This window comes from Diabrotica virgifera, chromosome 2, assembly GCF_917563875.1.
Source record: "Diabrotica virgifera virgifera chromosome 2, PGI_DIABVI_V3a".
Lineage (NCBI taxonomy): Eukaryota > Metazoa > Arthropoda > Insecta > Coleoptera > Chrysomelidae > Diabrotica > Diabrotica virgifera.
This window is the reverse complement of record NC_065444.1, coordinates 236,896,847-236,920,604: the sequence shown is the minus strand read 5'-3', so window position 1 is coordinate 236,920,604 and position 23,758 is coordinate 236,896,847. Positions and strand designations below refer to the sequence as shown.

The 23,758-nt window shown below is 33.8% G+C and overlaps 1 protein-coding gene across 1 annotated transcript in view; it reads right to left on the bottom strand.

Annotated features, from left to right (window-relative positions):
• Positions 1-23,758, bottom strand: part of LOC126880496 (neuroendocrine convertase 1-like) — a 112,304-nt gene that overhangs the window by 39,951 nt on the left and 48,595 nt on the right. The window contains exons 4-5 of the mRNA XM_050644374.1: positions 15,266-15,412; positions 8,781-8,946 (exon numbers count right to left, since the gene is read on the bottom strand). Coding sequence (XP_050500331.1) covers positions 8,781-8,946; positions 15,266-15,412 — 313 coding nt within the window. The remainder of the gene's footprint in view (positions 1-8,780; positions 8,947-15,265; positions 15,413-23,758) is intronic.

Sequence of the window (23,758 nt, the reverse complement as noted above, 5' to 3'; positions counted from 1 at the left end):
GCCATAATGACTAAAAAACAATTAAAATATGTACTTATATTACGACTTATAGTAATATAATCCTGGAGTATATTGTCCACCACCGGAAACAACAAATAATAAAATGTAAATTACGATCTTTCCAGAACGCCGATTATAACGAAACTAAAACCAAATTGTAAAGCACATTCCAGTGATAGGTTAGAAAAATAAGCAAGGTCAAAAATTTAATTTTTAAATATATTTCCAGTAGAATTCTTATATCTGGCGTACAAAGTACGCCAGCGCGTGTGGTTAAAGGTTAAATTTTTAAGTTATAAAATAATAAAAGGTAACGTACTAGGTTACATGTATAAAATTTTAAAATGGCCGTTAATTATTCAGTAGAGGAGAAAGCAACTATAAACTTACATTCAAAATCGAGTTTGCTGCATCAAAAACAGGTGAGGTCTTACTGCTCCGGCAGAGATTGCTCAAATGAAGTAGAAATGAATACATGCGACTGTTGGTGGTAAAGCGACACTAATTTCAACATTGTCTGATAGATAGCAGCAGACAGTTAGAAGAATTAAGGGGTACCCGGTTTTATCAACCTACCCGGTTTTGTCCAACTCTCCCCTACCTGCAAGGTACAGGTTAAAATGACACAACATATTGTTTGATAATTAAACAATTTGATTAATAAAATGGACTTGTGCAATTTTCACATTATATTTAGTTGTGTACAAAGGGAGTTATGCACAGTTAATTTTTTGTCTCTCCTGTAAAATCAGGTATTTTGGATTTATGCACTTTGCACATTAGGCCGACGATATGGCAATCTGATTTTTTAAAGTTCCGTAACATTACTACTTTTAGTGCCTATGTTAAGCTATTATTTCCTTTATACATCTGAACGTTTGGTTCCATAACCAACGAGGAAGTGGCTCAAGCACTTCAAAAAATAAAGAAAGGAAAAGCGGTAGGACCAGATGATATTCCTGGGGAAGTATGGAGAGTATTGGGAGAGACAGGAAGAAGGTGGCTAGCAGGTCTATTTAATAGAATTATGGAAGTTGGATAAATGCCAGACGAATGGAGAAGCAGTATACTGGTACCTGTTTACAAAAACAAGGGAGATATACAACAATGTACAAACTACAGGGCTATAAAACTGCTTAGCCACACCATGAAAATATGGGAAAGAGTAATTGATAGACGGATACGTGAAGAGACCGAAATATCCGAGAATCAATTTGGCTTTATGCAGGGTAGATCAACAACAGATGCAATTTTCATTATAAGGCAGTTGATGGAAAAATACAGGAGTAAAGAAACAAACGCTCATGTGGTATTCATTGATCTTGAGAAAGCATATGATAGGGTTCCTCGAGAGATTCTGTGGTGGGCACTCAATAAGAAAGGAGTCCCTGGTAAACTGGGAGACTGATAAATTTCATGTGAAAGTAGGATTGCACCAAGGCTCTGTGTTTAGTCCGTATTTATTCTCATTAGTTTTGGACCAGATAACAGCGAAACTACAGGGTAACATTCCATGGTGCTTAATGTATGCTGATGATGTCGTGTTAGTAGGAAATAGTGAAAGAGACTTGGAACAAAAACTGGAACAGTGGAGACAAGCTCTGGAGGAAAAAGGTTTAAAACTTAGTAGGACAAAAACAGAGTATTTCGAATGTTCATTTAAAGATGGAGCTACTACAAATAAAATGGTATCTTTGAATGGTGAAATGATTGTGGAAAGCAATAGTTTTAAGTACCTAGGATCGGTATTACAGAGTAATGGAGAAATAGATGGAGATACATGCAGTAGAATTAGGGCTGGATGGATGAAGTGGAAAGAAGCGAGTGGTGTGTTGTGTGACAGAAAAATTCCAATGAAGCTGAAGGGAAAATTCTATAAAACAGCCATAAGACCGGCTATGATGTACGGAAATGAATGTTGGGCAGTGAAAAAGAAAGAGGAACAACGAATGCATGTGGCGGAAATGAGAATGCTTAGATGGATGAGTGGAATGACAAAGAAGGATAAAATTATTAATGAGTATATTAGGGGAAGTCTAGGTGTGGCACCAATTGATGCCAAAATGAGAGAGCATAGGTTAAGATGGTTTGGTCATGTTCAACGTCGAGACGTTAATCACCCAATACGAAGAATAGCTGAAGTGCAGATTCCTGGAAGGAGTAGGAGATGAAGACCAAAGAAGACCTGGGGGAGACGATAAGGCAGGACATGTTGGTAAAGGGGATTAACATTGATATGACCCAAGATAGAATTGTGTGGAGAAATGCAATTAGGGAAGCCGACCCCGCATAGGGATAAGGCAAAGAGAATGATGATAATGACATCTGAACGTTTGGTTTCATAATCCATATCTACACAAATTTAATTATACAAATTATGAAAACAATGCAAACGAATAATTCTTTTGCTTCCTTTTAAAAAAAAATGTTTATTTCTTTTTTTTTTATAATATATTCATTACGTTTAAAAATCGACGTATCGGGGTGATTTTGTTTTGTCTTTAACCCTTAACCAGAGACGTGCCGTCTGACAGACTGTAGCATAAACATATTCTAAGGATTATTGCGAACAACTCCACCCATCGGCATCAGGCTTCATAATGTATTCCTAATACTATTGGTTGTTTAGCAGACGCCTGATTTGGAAGTAGAAATTTTCATTCCTTGCAAAGTTATCAGTAGTAATTGCCAAGAGCTCTAAAATTATCGAATTTTTCCCGAGTGACACTTTGACAGTTTTAATTTCACGACCAGAAGGGGAGTGAAATTATGCCAAAGTGTCATGAGGGCAAAAATTCGATAATAATTTTAGAGATCGAGTGCAATTGGTTGCGATTATTTCATGAATAAAACTGTTCAAAACCAAAATTTTATTGTAATTTATTTATGTAAGTACAAATGTACAATTAAACACACAGTTGATATAAATATTTGACAGTTGAAAGTCATCACTATTATAATTTTTAAAACATTAATTGTCATTAATGTCACTGAATGTATTTTTCGTGGCAACGAAGGGCATCTGACGTAATATACTTGACGACGGGAAATTATCAAAAATTATCGGGTATAATATCACAAGAGAGTGAAAATAAATTGAAAGTAATGCGACAGTTTTTCGAAAATTTGTTGTCTGGCAATAGACACGAGATGCCGCAGGGCTCGAGTGGCTATTGCCCAATGACAACAAATTTGAGTAAAAATGAAGCATTATTTTCTTATTTATTCTTACTGTGGTGTGATATTCGTAAGATTATTTTTTAATACGTATATTATGGATATTTTCTTAAATGTGACATTTGTCAAAATTAGGAAACTGGTTGCCATTAAACAGAAACAATCTACTTAAAAAAATTCTATCGGTAATTTTCTACAGTAGATAATTCTCAGTATAATGTTAATCTGATTGGACAGAATTAAACACGTGATCAAATATCTTACTATACGATTGGAAGTTAAAATCATCAAAAAATAATCGGGTATAATATCACAAGAGAGCAGTGGCGGCCCGTGACTCTATGGCACTACCTTGCTAACTATGCAGAAACATATTTTTTTTCTTAAAAACATTTTAATGCCTGTTTATTTTTTTTGTGAATATTTCTCTTTATTTTTATAAATTATATCAAATCTGGCAACTGTGTAGCGCAATGCAAATCTACCGACTCTGGCCACCCACAGCTGACCGGATAAAGGATGAAAATCATAAAAATCCCAGTGCCGAACGGCATAGTGGCTCGTGAGAAAAGAGAAAGATTGTATGAGCATCCTGTGTAAGTGACAGAGAGAGAGAGCGGTATTGCACTTTTAACATACGTTTAAATTGGAGTCTCCGTGCCAGACTCGAAATCTCGAAAAGGAAGTTAGTGGATCTTAAGATACAATGTTTTAGATCTACATATTTCTAGTTTCTTTACGCGTTCGCTTGACGCTATTGTGTTTACTGTCTACTACTGTATTGTATATTTGTGTTTATACTCTACTATATTTTTTAATTTGTAATTATTAGTTAGTGCGTTGTGATCGTGGGTGTCGTAGGTATAAAAATAATATTTTGATTATTTTCTACGTTTAATTTATTTATTGACAATGAATCAAATTAGTATATTAAAAAACTCTTTTGGTGGTTTTTCGTTAGAAAAAAAACTACAAATTAAAGAACTCGGTCGGCCTTTACCCGATTTAAAAATTGAAAAACAAAGTGGAAATGGACAAAAACTTCGCTGTCGTAAGTTTAATAAAATTATTTATGATAAAAATAGCTGGTTGTGTGGTTGCGAACAAACTAATAAACTCTTCTGTTTTGTATGCGTTTTGTTTGGAGGTGACGAGACTTGGTCAAACAAAGGCACCGATGATCTTGTACATATATGGGAGAAATTGAAATCCCATGAAAAATCTAAAGTGCACATGAATAACGTTTTTAGCTTTTCAATGCTTGGTAAGTTAAATATAAAAACCCAATTAAATTCAGCTTATCGTGATACTCTAATTAAACATAATGAACAGGTAGATAAGAATCGATATGTCTTGAATCAAATCATAAATTGTATAAGGTTTTGTGGAGCTTTTGAGTTAGCTCTAAGAGGTCACGACGAAACGAAAAATTCAGACAACAGAGGCATATTTAAGGAGCTGGTCAATTTTAGCGCTGAATTAGACAACGACTTAAAGGTTCACATTCAAAGTTCCAAATCTTTTAAAGGTACATCAAAAACAACACAAAATGAACTACTGGAGTGCATGTTAGATATTTACCACGAGGAAATTAAGAAAGAAATTGAAAATTCTCCTTATGTTGCAGTGATTGCCGATGAAACCACAGACGTTGCTGGTGAATTTCAATTAGTTATAGTCTTTCGATATTTGTGTAAAGGACGACCAGTTGAGAGATTTTGGAGATTTTACGTGCCGGGCGGACATGATGCTAAGTCAATCGCTGAATGTATTTTAAATGTTTTAAATCCATTGTTAAAACATACTCCAAACAAATTAATCGCTCAAAGTTATGATGGCGCATCTGTTATGAGTGGTGGCTTAAATGGTGTGCAAAAAATTATTAAGGAGACATATCCTCTTGCAAATTACGTTCACTGCTATGCACACCAAATGAATTTAATTATGACAGGTGCATGTTCCATCAATAAGCAGGCTAGGATATTTTTTTCTAATTTATCTGGTTTGTGCTCATTCTTTTCAACGTCCCCTCAAAGAACAAAAATTTTGGATGAGGTGGTTAATCGCAGGTTGCCAAAATCTTCCCAAACACGTTGGAATTTTCAATCACGAAGTGTTCATACTGTTCATGAAAATAGAAAAGACCTCATTGCAGTTATGGACATTATACAAAGTACTTCACGTGATTTGTCTTCCATTAATCAAGCAAATGGTTACAAATTAAAGCTCCAGGATAAAGATTTTGTATTTTGGCTATTTATTTTTAATAAAATTATGCCTCACGTAGAAATTATTTTTCATCAATTGCAAAAAGTATGCACTGATTCTGTCAAAGTGAAAAAAGATTTGGAGAATTTTGCAGCAGCAATTCAAGGTATAAGGGAGCAAATGGACGTCATTATGGATAGTATTCAAGAATAAATAAACAAGTCACAGAGACAAACCGATAATGATGAACCAATAAAAAAAAAGGCGCGAATTGAAGAGGACAGGCCCAGCAGAAAACGGGAAGCCTTAGAGATATGCGATGCAGTTTTGTTGCTTTACCTTCTCCGGACATTTAGTTGCTTCTCATTTATTTATGCCAGAGAAGTTTTCTGCTTATAAGGATAAGTTCCCCGAATCATTTCTTAATGAAACATGCACACAATTTTTATTTTTAAACAAAACTCGACTTAAAACTGAATTACAAGTATTGTATCAGCGAAACGAATTAAGTACTACCTCTGGGGCTGTTCCGTTATCTGTTTTATTAAATGATGAAGGTTTAAAATGTACATTTGAAGAAACCGTTAAACTTTTAAGTATATTAATAACCATTCCCATGTCAACATCTGAAGCAGAACGTTGTTTTTCAATGCTAAAACGAATTAAGACATTCCTCAGAAATACCATGAAGGAAGAACGACTAAGTGCTTTAGGTATGCTGTCTACAGAAAGACATTTTGTAAATGGCATTGACAATTTTAATAATAAAGTCATTGAAAACTTTGCCTCCAAAAAAGAAAGAAGGATGGACTTCACATATCGTAAACTTTAAAAGTGATATTAAATAACTTTGTGCGTGTGTGTAAATAATAGAATAGTGTTATTTTTATAATTTTCTAAATAGGCTCTAGAGACCATATCGTAACAACAAACTTCAAGTACATCAGCAGTGGTAGGAAGAATGAAACATTGACAGCATAGGATTAAAGGACGTGGTGGTCGGATGAGTGTGAGAGACGGAAGCTGATGCGTGATGACGAGCGACTCAGAATCGGGCAAAAGAAGGACATCGGGGAGAAGTCATGCCCTAACGGGCGATTCCACCCTGATGCCCTAGTATGAGAGGGGTGGGGTTTAGCTGGTCCCGGCCACATCGGAGTTACGGAGGGCAGGGAGGTCCGATTTAGGGCCAAACTGGTCGACGTGACACTGATGAGGTTTCAGCTCAGGAACCCAGCACTGTTGGAAATGTTTACCTCCGACGTCTGTTTGCAGATTCCCCACCTAGTGATGAAAAAAACAAAAAAAAAGTACATCAGCAGTAAATACTGGTGGTAAGTTGAAGTTATTTTATTGCTAATTACTTAATTTACGGAACTGTTTTGATAAATTTTGGTAAATTTTTTGGCATCCCAAAAATAGTAAATATATAGATATAAGATAAAAATATCTGCGCCTATTTTTTTTTATTTATATTTTATATCCTTTTTGACCATATCGTAAAACCGCCACAAAAAATTTAGGCAGCTGCCCGGATTCTGGCACTACCTTCCTAAATTTATACGAGCCGCCACTGCAAGAGAGTGAGAATAAATTGAAAATAATGCGACAGTTTTTCGAAAATTTGAGTAAAAATGAAGCATTATTTTCTTATTTATTCTTACTGTCGTGTGATATTCGTAAGATTATTTTTTAATACGTATATTATGGATATTTTCTTAAATGTGACAGTTGTCAAAATTAGGAAACTGGTTGTCATTAAACAGAAACAATCTGCTTAAAAAAATTCTATCGGTAATTTTCTACAGTAGATAATTCTCAATATAATTTTAATCTGATTGGACAGAATTAAACTCGTGATCAAATATCTTACTATACGATTGGAAGTTAAAATCATCAAAAAATAATGAGTTTAATTTTTATTTCTGTAGCTTTCTATTGGTCAGAATCTGTTATGAATGAAATAATCATAAGAATTCAGGTTTTACTGTCTATCAGGCGGCACGTCTCTGTTTGTGTGATTAAGTTGATTACGTTAAGTGTGTGTAGAGTACATTTTTTATAATATCAGTTTAAGTTGTTTTCTTCATTTCTGTTTAATTTGTACTGTGTTCTAGCCTTACCATCTAAAAAAATACATATGAATAGGTATATGTATTTTCTTTTTTTCTGTAACGATAAATGAAAAGCGAAAAGCTACGCATTTTAAGCGCTTATACAGTGCGCTGGAATAAGTGTTATCCCCCCCTTATTAACTTATTTATTTTTTGTACATAAACAAAACGTTCTGACAGGTCGATTTTTAAAATAATCAAAGTATATTACAGCATTAATGTTTCGAACTTTACGCAACCCCCCTTCAGGTGACAGACATACCTTTGATTTTTTTTAAATGAGAAAGTACATCTTGTGACACCTCATTTAAAAGATTTTTTAATACTGATTACAAAAATGTATAATACTTTAATCCTTTTTGAGAGCATAGGCGCAAAATTTCGGTCGAACTCTTTTTAAACGCATTACTTTTTTCGAATCCTGAAAAAACTAATAAGTATTTTTGAAAAATTTAAACGCAGAATGATAGATTACTTTATTACTGACAGTCCCTGCTAATAAACAAAAAGTTTCTTTTGAATGATATATTTGAAATTAAAAATCAGACTCAATTTTACCTTTTTTTCACCCCTGTGACTTATTAAAATAAACAACATAGGAGTTCTCAGGGACTTTATCGAGAATAATGTAATATTTCATTCTGCGTTTAAATTTTTGAAAAATATTTATTAGTTTTTTCAGGATTCGAAAAAATTATTGCATTTAGAAAGAATTCGACCGAAATTTTGCGCCTACCCTCTCAAACAGGATTAAAGTATTATACATTTTTGTAATCAGTATTTCAAAAGCTTTTAAATGAGGTGTTACATGATGTACTTTCCCATTTAAAAAATCAAACTTATGCTTGTCACCTGAAGAGGGATCGCGTAAAGTTCGAAACATTGATGCTATAATATAATATACTATATAGTATACAGAGTATATATATACAGCGCACTGTATGAGTTACTGTCAATAATCTTTTCACTTTTAAATATTTTAAATTTATTTACTGTACCTTATAATCAACATATTACTATACTAATAATTACTATATTAATAACTATACTATATTAATAAACTACTATATTAATAAATAAATTTAAAAAATGATTTAGGCGGTCATTATCTACTTAAAAACGGTACTCTGTCAGACGGCATGTCTCGTTCGTGTGCTAAAATGAGGTATCTCCAGTTAAGGGTTAAAATAAACGAATTGACGAGAGGATAATCCTGTTTTTCACTCACAGCATAATTTAATCCTTATATTATTTTAGTATTAAAAAAAAACTAATAAAAACCTCCAACTCTGGCTCCAAAAGCTATTCCAACACCACATTTCCGGTTATTAGCCATCATAGATACCTCTCCAGCGCATCTTGTACCATGATTATTGGACTTTGGTGCATCTAGTCTAGGATATGGATCATTATCGTCCTCGTTACAGTCCCAACTTATTTCAGGATCCTAAATATAATAACTTATTTTAGATTATTTGTGAAATATCTTCTGTTAGACGTAACTGTAGTTCTAGCAAACTATATTCAGTAACGTACTGTTAAGATCCTTAACAACGTCCATTACCTAAGTAATAATTATTTTTATATTTGAAATTTTTGTTATTCTTTTTGTTTTGTTGTTAGCTATTGACAATTAAAACTTGTAATATCATGCAAAAACCACCTTTACCAACCCTTTCAATGCCACCTCTTTTTGTGACTGAGAATTTTAAAAGGATTTAATATTAATAGCCTTATAGATCTTGTAATAACCTACAAAATTATTTTTTAACGAACTTTCTAAGATAAAAAATAAAAAAGTTACGGTTAATAGATCAATATATTTTTTTAAAAAATAAAGGAGAAATTCAATTGGAGGCATAATAATGTAAGTTAGCGGTGTTTTTAGTCATGAAACTTATTTATTCTTCTTTATTTACGTCTTATTAATAGATTCTAGAAGTTTTACTGGCTTAGAATGATTAGTTTTAAAAAAACTGAAGTTTAAAGCGAATAACGAATGTTTGCAATTTGATAAAAATGCCATTTTTTCAGAATAGAAAGATTAGCATCAGAGATACGAAAAAATGTTTAAATATGAAATTGTAGGTAATTTAATTCCCAAGAACTTGGTTTAATAAAATTTGTTCTACGGCAAAAATTGAGTGAATCGTAAATGAGTATACCATCGAAAAACATTGATTTTTTAGATATAAAACTAACGCTTTCGATAGCGAATAAATCAAAAACTATTAATTTTATCAAAAAAATGTATAGAACATTTTTTGCTTAGAATGAATGTTTTTATTAACTTTTGTGGTCAAAATATAATAAAAAATTTCCACCCCCGAGATGGGGTGGCAACCACCCCCATGGTAAAAGCGCCTGTCGGCATTATATAGATTTTGATCAATCGACTATCCACTACTTATTCTCAAATTTTCAAGCAAATTGATCCATTCTGTAAAAATTGCGAGGTGAAAAGCTTTGTTCCTGGACTAATTATAATACAGACTTGGACATAGCAGAATTAGTATAGTGTGTTAAACAGACGACGCAGTCGTGATTGCATGAAATGAGAAAGACCTACAAAAATAACTTCACAGGTTCTACCAAGTATGCAGTCGCTTAGCATGAACGCAGAAAGCGAAGAGCATTATTATAGCTAAAGATCCAATTATATGTAAGCTCTTAGTTGAAGATTAATATTTCAATCAACGGTTGAAGACAAGCCCATAGAAAAGCTGAACCAATTCACAGAACTCGGCGTAGATTTATACAGTTACCATGACCCAATGGACCGCGATAGTCGTGACGTCAAAACGTCAAGAAAAGGTTTCCAAACACGTTGTGTCTAGGCAGGGCCGTCTTAAGCATACACGGCGCCGGGGTGCAAGACTCATCTTTGCGCCCCCTTTTGTCAGAAGATTATACAGGGTAGCGAGAAAGTATGGAAACACGGTAATTTCTCGGAAACCGCTAAAACGATTTTTATAGCTTCTTGCGAGCCACGGTCTTCTAATGCGGCCGATATTATAGTGGTAATTACATTGTTGTCAAATCTTCCGTTTCTCTGGAAATCTAATGAACTTTCTTATTTTTAATAGAACACTATATATTTTTGCGTTTTTAAGTATCTAATAAATTGTTATTATTTTTCTTGTTATGTTCCCTATACCTAAATGCCACAATTTCGGAGTTATTATGACATTTATTAAAAACAATTTTAAAGAAAATTTAAAAATCAATTTTTTCGGCCCAGTTAGCCATTTTTTAGGGTTTTTGGATCATTGGGAATAAAAAAGGTCTTTTATAATTGCTCTCTAAAGCTAATCGTTTCCGAGTTATAAACAATTTAAAACTGAAAAAAATCAAAAATATCTGATTTTCTAGGTTCAAAAACTTAAGTAAAAAATATCATTTTTGAAACTCAAACCTTATTGTATCAGCTACCGATAAGTGATTTGGTGATTGGTCTTATTTCATTCTAAAATATTGTTTTTTAGTTGTTAATACCAGGTTAATACCAGGATCGCCAGGTCCTCTCTTATGAGGTTCATTAACAATAAAAAACAATGTTTTAGAATAAAACGTGCCAACAATTCTTATAGGGAGCTGATAGAAGAAGGTTTGAGCTTGAATTTTGGTACTTCGTAATTTTAAAAATTACTCTTTTTACTTGTGTTTTTGAACCTTTATAACTCGGAAACGATTAACTTTAGAGAAAAATTACAAAAAACTTTTTTTATTCCTAATGATCCAAAGAACCTAGAAAATGTCTTACCGGGCCGAAAAAATTGATGTCTATAATTTCTTTAAATTTTTTTTAATAAATGTCGTAATACCTCCGAAATTATGGCATTTAAGTATAAGGAATATAACATAAAAAATAATCAGTATTTCTTAAGGACTTCAAACGCAAAAAATATACAGGTTGTTCCATTTAAAATAAGAAAGTTCATTAGATTTCCAGAAATAAGGGAGATTGGACAACAATTCGTGTAATGTGTTCTGATAGCGTATTATCACAATTGGAAATACATTCTATTAATTTTAAAAAGTTATCCTATTCATGCAACCTTTGACTGGTTCCTCTTAATGGTAAATTTTGTCGTGCTAAAAATGTTATTATTTCGAGAATTCTTTCTAAAACCGCCGTCCACCTTTTTCTTTCGCGTTCAACTGCTGCTGAATTGACAGAGTCTATTGTATGACTTTCTAGCAAGTCTTTTTTAGATCTAGGTACATATTTTTTTTACAGAAATTAAGTGGCTACCCTTCTCTCATGTCTTTCTAAAAACGTAAAATAAACGTCTTTCTTGTCTCAAACGTAATGAAGAAAATTAGGTTTTAGAAAATCAGCATTTATATTTTCCTATTATAAAAGGCGTCGCTAAAAGTGGGATACATACATAGCTCCCCAACGGCAATTATACTTTAATCAGCAGAATCGGATACACTGATAATTTTTACAAGATGATGATTCATTGTTACTCGATATTCAATATTGGAATAGTGTACACGTCACCTTTTTGAAATTATTGTCGGAATAAACTAAATGTGTTTCATATTACATTTGCGTATTGTAGGTGTAGTAAGATTAATAGCCTTTGTAAAAAATACCGAAAGCGCACTTGTATGTTTTTGTTATTTTTAGGTTTTTTAAGGACAAAAAGCGCAATTTTGAGCTTAGCAAATCTTCGGCTTCCGCCCCTTGGACTTGGCGCCCGGGTGCCTTGCACCCCTTGCACCCCCGGGTTAAGACGGCCCTGTGTCTAGGTACACGCTAAAATGTACGCAAATAAAAAAGTTAAATTGTAGTAAAGTAAGTTTTTTTTTAAGTTAAACTTCATCAAACTAGCGACTATTTAGCGTGGGCAGTGACTGTATATTTTGATACACGCTATTTTGATATGTTTAGTGTTTGTTTGATAGAAAAATATTTGTTATGACGTAATTCTACCTAACTTTTTTATTTGCGTACACGTTAGCGTATACGTAGACGTGTTTGGAAAACTTTTGACGTTTTGACGTCACACTATCACGGTCCATTAGAGACCAAAAAGGGTAGATGACAAGGTAGCAGCCATTTCTGGATGTTTAAGATATGTTGCCTGGAATAACCCATACATTCCAATGAATCGCAAGGTTAAAATTTATAAAACCTGTATCAGACCCGTAATGACTTAGAATCACAGGAAGATACCAATTAAACCAAAAGTATACTACATACAACCGAAATGAAGATACTAGGAGCAATATCAGGGAAAACAAAAAGGGACATAATAAGAATGAACATCATCAGGGAATAATACAGCATAAATGATGTAGTCATATGGAGTAGGCAAAGACAAAGAGTATGGTACAAGCATATAAAAAGGATGGAGGAGCACAGACTTCCAGAATTGCGCTAGAAGAAAACCAGCTGGCAAGCAATCACCTAGGAGATCACCAACGAGATGGAGAGATAGCTGGTAGTGTACCTCTTAAGAAATACTTCAACAAAGGAATTAGACGTCAGATTTATGTACATTAAATACATGAAGAGAAGAAGAAATTTATGTTCAGAGTTTCGCAAGAAAGATTATAAAATTAAATTTGTCAAACTTTATCCTCTTCGGTAGGCCCGGCCCCAGAGGTGGGCGAACTGGGCGGCTGCCCAGGGCGGCAAATTTTGGGGCGGAAAGTTTTTAGAGGACAGCCAATTTTTGAAATTGAAGAAATAATAAATTCATTTTTTAATATTATAAAAATCAATATTATGAACAAAAGCAGCAAAAACGCAACTGTAAAAACGAGAATTAAATAAGTGAAACAATAACAATTGCAATGTCCATTCGACGGGAGATAGACAACGCCGCCTTCTTCTTTCGGTCGATTTCTCATACCTGCGGTAATCTATGGTTCAGTTGAACCAGGTTAACCGGTGATCTACGGTTTTGTTGGGAATGCATTTCTCATTGCACGTTCATGTCAGCGCTCGTTCTACAGCTTTCGAGAAATGCCAATAGATGGCAAAAGGTAAAAAACTGTCGCCATTTTGAACTACCTTTTTTATGCTGTTTTTGAATAAAGTTAAATTTAAGTATTTATAGTCAAATAGTCATTTTAATAATTATAAATAAATATTATAAAAACAAAAATAATGTTATCGTTTATCGTTAGGCTTAATATAATAAAATAGGATATATCTATATTATGACCGCGTTTCGGGTTAATACAACGCATGCGTAGTCCATGAAATCATCTGAACTGAGTTCTGAAATCTTTGAACGGCCGAATTCCACCGTTCAAGCATCGTTCAAGTTTAAACTGCCATCGGTTGAACGTGCGAATTGAGAAAGACGATTTTGACTTTAAACTGACGTTTACTAGAAGTTCAGGTTAAACTGGAGTTGAACTCGATATGAGAAATTGGCCCTTAATCGCATAAGAATAGTGGGATCAGAATAGTGAGGGGCGATTCTGATAAAATTTTACATCACAACAATGGTAATTTTTTAAAGCTTGTTGAGCTCTTTAGACAACTTGATTCTGTTTTACAAAAGAACGTTAGGAGAACAACTGTAGTAACAAGCAGCGTTACTACTTGAGAAAACGTATTCAAAACGAAATTATTCGGCTCCTCCATGACCAAATCAAAATTAAAAACTTTCTGAAATCAATTATGGTATAAGTTTAGATTGTACACCTGATATATCTGGGATTGAACAGATAACTATCCACAGGCTTGTGATTTACAGAAGATATTTTGCAAAAACTGAATGAACTGGAAATACCTTTGGAAGATATGAGAGGACAAGAATATGATAATTTGCAAACAAGAAAGGCAAGAACTAGGGAGTTCAAAACAGAATTTTGAAAATGAATCCTTGAGCATTTTTTGTACAATGTTCTAGCTATTCACATTCACACAACTTAGTCGTGAACGATGCTGTTAAAGCCTCTCAGTTTGCATGTTTCTTCCTTTTCCTTGGTGACAAAAATTTACATTTTTTTCTCAGCATCTATTCATCGTTTCGCTATACTGAAAAATCATATTTCTAACCTACCCTAACATTGAATAATTTGTCGGAAACTATATGGGAAAGTAGAATTGATGCAATTACTCTCATCAGATACCAAATTGAAGAAATCTACGATGCTCTTGTAGAAATCAGTGTCAATAATAACAACGATAAAATGGTTGTTCATGAGGCAAGCTGTTTGGTAAATCAAGTCCGTTATTTTACTATTCTTTGCTCTGTGGTAATATGGCATGACATTTTACTTCACATCAACGTAGTCAGCAAATCACTGCAGAGTATTGATATGGGAGTGTATCAATTTAAAAACTCATGGAACTGATTTAAAATTCCAGGGCTATTTGACATACGCAAAAGAGTTAGAAATTGAGAACCCTAAAATCGGAGACACAGTAATAGCAAGAAAGAGAAAAGTGAAAAGGCAATTTAGCGATGAGGCTGAAGATGAAAGTATGGACCTAGATCCAGAGACACGATATAAAGTTAATTTCTATTTAAAAATTATAGACACAACCGTTAATGCATTAAGTGATAGATTTCAGCAAATTAAGAGCCATAGTGAAATTTGAAACGACATGAACATACAAATTTTGAGTTTTTGAGTCTACCAAGGGAGAGCAGTCGCCGATCTTGCCCAGGGCGACAAAATCCCTAGGGCCGGGCCTGCTCTTCGGAATACCAAACTTCGGAATTTATTTGCAATGTATAATACATTATAAGTTACATAGTTTACTAGAATATTATTATAATTAGGTTACTTACATAGTTTTCTCTTAAATCGTCATGTGTATATTCAATTCCATCGTCGAGGATTGATATTCGAATTCCTTTACCAGTTATACCCATATAATATACAGGAAGTACATTTAAATCTAATTTTGGAAGGTCTAAACGAGATCTAGTATCTCGCTAAAAATTACATAGAATTGTGGTTGAGTTAAATACTTTTTTTAATATATAAGATTGATTATATAGGGGGACCAAAAGTCTGAAATCGCCTAACCCCTTAAATTAATGGTCCGAATTTTACAAAAGCCGGGATAGGCATATTCTGCAGTACGGAGATTTCAAATTTGATGCTTATAAGGTAAAGTGCCCAAAATCCGTCCCCTGCCCTAAATTCGTCCCCCACTGTAACTTCTACTGACAGTACTGCAACCTTGCGAGATAGTAAGGAAATTCTTCAAAACGATTCAGTTTACTAGTGACAGTGGCGTAGATTCTATGTTCTGTTCAGTTACTCTTTAATTTTTCATAAATATTTTTTGTAGTAGCTTGCTACAGTGTGTATTAAATTTTAAATACTTATATTAGCTCTTCAAGGTAAGTTTGGACTTGTTTAGCGATGAATAATAGTAGAATGCTCTTTCAATATTATATTTGTGTTGTTACAGCCATGTAATAGTTCTACTCCTTTCGTCACGAGCAGCAGCCATGCTTTATATTAGAAAATTCCTAAATCCCTCCCTTTTGAAGTCTACTGGTGTCAACCGATAATGAGGATAGTTCTAGTGTTGAAGATGCACCATGTGCTGTGGAAAACGTTTTTGACAAGAAAAGTGAAGAGAAAAATGGATCAGATGTTCGTGGTGTCCTGAGATGAGTTCATCTTCAACCAAAGTCAAAAATTGTGTTAATGATTTATATCTGGATGTTTAAATAGATATAACTTATGTATAAAATGTATAAACATGTTCATATCTCAATAAATTTAATAAAATACGTATTAATACTTTTTAAATCATGTTTTACAAAAAAAATCATAGATTTTATCTGGAAATGAGTGAGGGTTGGAATTGGGATACCATTTTTAAATAACCTAAATTTGACTTATTTTGATTATTTATTTATTTTTGGTTAAAGAAAATTTATTTAGTAGAATCGTATTAGCAAAACTCTTAGGTATAGAGTTGAGTTGCTTAAATAAGTTGTTTCCATTATTTTAACTCTAAATCAAATTTCAGAATTTAAGATTTTGCTTAGGGGGACGGTATTTGGGCACCTTACCTTAATGTTGCCAATTTACCACTTTTTTTATATGGGCTATTCCACGAATATACGACTGTCTTGGATTATCGCGACAACGCATATTTTTATGAAAAAACAAAAGATGTAGATCTTTGAAACACACTCAGTGATCAAAAGATCCACAGGTACTGGTTTAACGACCACTCGTACGAAATCAAACAAATGAAATAGAGAATGTGGAAAAATCCCCTTACTTACTCTAAAGTAATTAGGGAATTAAAACTTGAGACTGTCATTTTCAGGTTGGGCGTAGATTTACGCTCCTGTTAGGTCTATGTCTCGGATGTTGTTTTTTGATGGAATGTGTCTAAAGATATTCAACCTCTCATCTTTACCGATGAGCCCACGGAGGTTGAAGAGGGCGAAACACATTTCTAAGAACTGGTGTTTGGATCTTTGATTCTATTCGAAAAATTTTTCCCAGCCAGAAATAGTGGATGTGTGAGTTATTCGTAAGGGGATTTTTCCACATTCTCTATTTCATTTGTTTGATAACGCATATTTTAGTGTGCAACATAAGAAGTGCGAAAGTAAATGGCTCTAATAATTGTTCCAATAAACAACAATGTATTTTTCAATCTACTTTCGTTCTTCATAATTTGCACAGTAAACTATTCGTTGTCGAGATAATCCACAACAAACGTATGTTCGTGGAATAGGGTATATAATTAGTCCCTTTGGTTTTTTACATACAACACTCGATACAGTGTGGCAATTTGAAAAGTTACCACCCTCTATAATTTGGTCCCTATACGCTGTGAGCTCGTACGTAGAGGGGATATTTACAAATTCGCGAACGCCAGTAGTGACAAGTTTGTAAACGTTTACCGGAAATTTGACATAAATGTCAAAGTGATTAATTTAAAATTAAAATTAAAAACATTAATTATAAACAATATTAGTTGGTCAAAGCTGTGGTATATATTTTTACCTTAAATATACTTACGTTTTAAATACTGAATTTAAGTTTTTTTAATGTTCCGTAATATCTAATTATAAATAATCTATTATACTCTTAGCGCCATCTACACGATTATTGTCAAAGTATCCGAAGTAAGAAATTGATATTTTATCAATAGAACGTCAAAATGATTAGAAAAATCTTAAAAAAATCGATTACAATTTAATTACTTTTTTGCGTTGTAAATATTAAGCGATAACAATTAAATAATAAATTTAAAAATTACTGGTAAAAGTTGAATTAGTAACCGCTAGGAGCGACACCAGCGAAGCTCAGAGCGTATACGCTCTGAGCTTCGCTGGTGTTGCTCCTGGCGGATTACTAATTCAACTTTTACCGGTAATTTTTAAATTTACTTTTTAATTGTTATCGCTTAATATTTACAATGCAAAAAAGTAATTAAATTGTAATCGATTTTTTTTTAAGATTTTGCTAATCATTTTGAAGTTCTATTGATAAAATATGAATTTCTTACTTCGGATACTTTCACAATTATCGTGTAGATGGCGCTAAGATTAATACATTAATTTATAATTACATATTACGGAACATTAAAAAAACTTAAATTCAGTATTTAAAACGTAAGTATATTTAAGGTAAAAATATATACCACAGATTTGACCAACTAATATTTTTTATATATAATGTTTTTAATTTTAATTTTAAATTAATCACTTTGACATTTATGTCAAATTTCCGGTAAAGGTTTACAGACTTGCCACTACTGGCGCTCGCGAATTTGTAAATATCCCCTCTACGTACGAGCTCACAGCGTGAGAACTAAAATATGCAAAAACACGTCAAATTTATTTGTGAGGGAGACATTTTGTAGACTAGTTTTCAACAAAATTACATCAACCCTGTAGCGCGGACGGACACAATCCCCAAAATCTTTAATGGAAAGGGGAGTTGAGCGATACCTCTTTTCAGAGGTCGTTCAACTACCTTTACAAAAATACTACCTACATTATATTTCTTCTCAATACTTTTGAAAAAATCTTGGACTCAATACTCCAAAAAAATTTTGGAGTTCTCAACTCGATACTTAATATCTTTACGGTTTTACTTGATTTTTCCAGTTTTTGAAATTGGAATCTCCGATTGACCTAACTTGTATACGATTATTGGAGTCCTCACTCCAATACGGGTTCAACCATAATGTAAAACTTAGTATTATATCTAGTCAAATGGTCTTACCTAAATAAATAAAATTTCTGAGTGCTAAATAGCTTTGAAATAATTCAGACATTTTCCAGAGGATGGATTGGTAGATTAGATAGTATTGAATGGCCTCTTCGTTCACCTGATTTGACTCCATATTAATTTCTAGAGAAACATGGAGAAACGTATTAGACGCATACTACTATCGTTTAGGATACTGTCAAATTAACAATGGAGGATATTTTGAACACTTGATTAGGTAGATATTAATTTAGCAATGTAGTAAACTTTTAATTATCATGTTTACATTTAGTTGTACATAGTTTGAATCGAAAAATTTATTGAAATGATTAAACCATTCTAGGCTTTTGTTTTATTTTTTTAAGTTGTTACTGACTACATAAAATCGAAAGCATTGTATATACATAGGGGGAAACATAGGGGGTGTTCCGTCTCCTTATGGTTTAGTTAATTTTTGTTTCGATTTTATTTTACATGTAGATGCATATCAGAACATTCCTAAAGCTTGGGTAAATTATTTTACAGAAATATCTTAATAGATTAAAATACATTCATTCTTACCCATAGTTCTGAGTAATATTTGTCAATTGTATTCCTGATTCTCTTTATAAAGTTAGGTATTTGGAAAGTTTGTGCGAGGCAAGCTATGTTGCTGCTTCTTAGAAGGACAGTGATGACGATTTGTTAATTACGTTTTTTTTCCCAAAGTGAAATTTTGTAGAAGAGATAAAGACATTTTTGCTTTCCCCACCACACGGGATTTCTGGTCGAGCGCTTTTTGTAATTTTAGTAAGTAGTAGCGAACAAAACTTTGATGTGTAAACACCTCTAGCAATCAATAAAGAGTTCTATCGAAAAGTGTCGCCGAATATTATTTTAATTGCTAAAGTAATATTTAATAGCATCGTATATTCACGGTAAACTAATCGTGAAACAAACAGGGGGTCCCGTGGGCACTTTTAGCTCGCCGCGATTTGATGGTAGTATTATAGGTTTTTTGGGTCTCTGAATCCAATGGAAGTGGTCTGGAAGCCCAAATATGGTGCGTTTAATTGTTATTAACAAATTATGGTAAAATTAGGTGTTTTTCAGGAATATTAAAAGCCCTGTAAATAAATTGATAGTATTAAGGTCTTCTCTGATGTATTTTTGGTCGCTGAATCGAATGCGACTAGTCGCGATTACTCAAAATGTGTTCTTATTTTGTTAATAACAAAATAATTGTTTATTCGCCGAAAAGCTCGAAATGCGTTATCTACAGCAGGTGTGTAGTCTTTTTCATGGTATTTTTATACGCTAAATCGATTGTTACTAGTCGTGATAGCTTAAACCACGTTCCGACTTTGTTATTAATAAATTATTGCAAAAATAACTGTTTATAGTACGTTTACTCACGGTTTTTGCTCTAAATTTTAAAAAACCACTTGGAATGACATGTAATTTGGCATGCACGTAGCTAACATGTCAAACAAAACAAATGATATTGTGCCGATGTGTCCTTTTACCCTGGGGGTGAGTTTCACCCCGTTTCGGGGGTGAAAAAAGAAACCTTTAAAATAAGTCCGGAATTGGATAAACTGATTAATTCTAAGCAACTTTTGTTCTCTAGAGTTTTTTCACTAAATCAATACTCTTCCAGTTATTTGCCAGTGAATATGTTCATTTTTCAACAAAAAAACCAAATAACTCAAAAAGTATTGACTTAGTGAAAAAACTGTATAGAATAAAAGTTGCTTAGAATTAACCAGTTTATCCACTTCCTGACTTATTTTAAAGGTTTCTTTTTTCACCCCCGAAAAGGGGTGAAACTTACCCCCAGCATAAAAACAGACATCAGCACAATATCACTTGTTTTGTTTGACATGACATGACGTGTATGCCAAATTTCATGTCAATCCATGTGGTTTTTTTAAATTTAGAGCAAAAACCGTGAGTAAACGTACTATAAATTGTTATTTTTGCAATAATTTATTAATAACAAAGTCGGAACGTGGTTTAAGCTATCACGACTAGTGGAAAGCAGAGAAGATCTTAACACTATCAATTTATTTCATCATCATCATAGTCATTAACATCTTAGTAGATGTGTTGTGGTTCATAATTGGGCTTCAGCAGCTCGGACAGTTTGATTGATAATATTTCTCCACTGGTCGCGGTCATCAGTTACATGTATTGCCTCAGTATACTGTTTGTTGAGAAGCTTTTTAGTAATGTCCGCCCATCGCTGTGGAGATCTTCCGCGTTGGCGTTGAGTCTGAGGCCTTCCTTGGACCACCAACCGCTCCATTTTGTGATCACTCCGATGGATATGACCAAAGAACTTTAAAATTCTAGAGTAAACGGTACTGGAGAGACGCTGATCCGGTTTAATTTCATCTAGAACCGAGACATTTGTACGGCGAGCCGTCCATGGAATTCGAAGCAGGCGTCTCCATGTCCACATTTCAAAGGCGTCTATACGTCGTCTATCTGATTCTTTGACTGTCCATGTCTCGCATGCATAGTAAAATATGGAAAAGACCAGAGTTGAAACGAGTCTCTTTTTGTTTGTCATAGTAATGTGACGATCACGCCAGACCCCGTTTAGTTCACTCATTGCTGCTCTTGCTAGTTGAATGCGTCTTCTAATTTCGGGTTCACAACTGCCTGTGTTGTTAACTAGAGCTCCAAGATATATCATAGATGAGACTACCTCGCATCCCGCAATAGTTTGGGTTTCAGGAAACTGTTGTTGGCGATCAATAACCATGATTTTGGTTTTGTTGTAGTTAACCATGAGTCCAAATTTAGCACTTTCTTCCTCGAGTTTTTTTAATAATTCAATAATTTCTTCTGGAGTAGAGGCTAGAAGTGCAGTGTCGTCTGCGAAACGCAAGTTAGATATCTTAACACCACCTAGGTTTACTCCTCCCTCCCAACCATCCAAGACTCTGCGCATTATGAACTCCGAATAGATGTTAAATAATAAGGGAGATAAAACGCATCCTTAGCGTACTCCCTTCTCCAAAGTGCATTTGTCAGACAGGTATCCGTCCATTCGAATATATGCCAGGTTATCTTGGTACAGTTTGCTAATAAGGTGAGTCAAGTGTTTAGGTACACCCATTGTCGTCAATATGTTCCATAGTTTGTCCCATCTAACATTATCAAAGGCCTTTGTATAATCGACGAAACATATAAATATCGGGATCTGGTATTCTCTGGCTTTTTCTATGATGTTTCTTACATTAAGGATTTGTTCTCTAGTACCTTTGCCCTTTACGAATCCAGCCTGCTCAGGTGCTATTTGCCAACTTATGAAGTTTTCTAGACGCCGTTGTAGTATGTAGAGGATCACCTTACTGGCGTGTGATATTAGAGCTAATAGCCTGTAGTTGTTACAATTATTTGTTGAACCTTTCTTATGAAGAGGTATGATTATGGTCTTTCTCCAATCCTCAGGCCAAACGCCTGTGTGCCATATTTCATTACACAATCGATGTAATATTTTCACTCCACATTCCGGAAGATGCTTCAAGACGTCTGCAGTAATGAGATCATATCCTGCTGCTTTGTTTAACTTAAGTCTTTTTAAAGCGAATTCCACCTCGGAAAAAAGTATGTCAGGTTCAGATTCAAAACTAGTGTGGTGTGTCTCTGTTGAAGGAGAATGGAAAGTGGAGGTCTGGCAGTCAGGTACAAACGGGGTGTCCGTGGCATTTGGTCCGTATTGGCGTATAAAGACTTACAATACGCCCTCCAAACATCAATAACCTTGTCCAAATCCGTCTGTACATTACCTTCATCATCTTTGATAGACCAAGATTTCTGTTTGAATTTACGTGTGAGTAGTCTGACTTTATCAAAGAGTTCTTTGGTGTTATTTGTGTCGGCATGTAGTTGAATTTCTCTGCAGATTTTCTCTATATGCTTGTTTTTGTCTCGTCTACATGTCTCGTCTCGTCTAATTTATTTACAGGGCTTCTAATAATTCCTGAAAAACACTTAAGTTTACCATAATTTGTTAATAACAATTAAACGCACCACATTTGGGCTTCCAGACCACTTCCATTAGATTCAGCGACCCAGAAAACCTATAATACCACCATCAAATCGCGGCGAGCTAAAAGTGCCCACGGGACCCCCTATGTTGCGACTAGACTAATACGGCTGAAATGGTGTTGAAGTGGAGTTTTAAGCCGGCCACTCACGATACTGCGGTGTCGTTCGACAAAATCGTCGATGATATAAATTCTGCAGTACTGCAGCAAAGAAACCAGTCTCTCTGTGGTAAAATCGTATCGATTTTTGTGGATGCACGGTCACACACGATCAAAATTTGTGTCAATTAGTCGAATTCGATCAAATTGAACGACGCCGCAGTATCGTGAGTGGCCGGCTTTCTCCACTTTAATATTAGTTATCCAATATACAAGGTGATGTATTTAAAAAACAAAAGTGACTACTAATATCAGAAAACTGGTAAATCTGGCAACGTTACAATCATCAAATTTCAAATTTTCATATTACAAAATAGGTATATTCTTGTTTTTGAACACGGGTTACCGAAGAGATAACTAGGATTTTCCAGAATTTTGTCTAAGATTTACTCTCTATATAATATTAATAGGCAACTTGCATAAAATTTAAAATTGGAAAAAAATGTTATAAATTACAACAGAACATAATTTAAAACATGTATCAATGATAAAAAAGTTTTGTTTGTCTTTCGTTTTCCCCTAAAGACGATTAAAAATTCAAATTATTCCAGCCAGCAAAAAACGCGTCGTGACGTCATATGGTTTTGCATTTACATTTTACACCAAAAAGTAAACAAAATTAATTAGACATTATAAACGTCAGTAAAAAATACAGTTATGTGACGTTAAAAGTGTTTTTGTTCGTTTGAACTATTCATAGAAAATTTTTACTTTTACAAAATGATTTTATTTTCAATAGTAAACCTTCTTTTCTTTCCTTCAAAAACTGTATCAAACTCCAATCTCAACAAACTGGTATATATTATTACAACGACATACGATAAATGTCATTAGAATATAAATATTTTCCCTTTATTACCCTACGACGAGCTGGCCAAATACCCA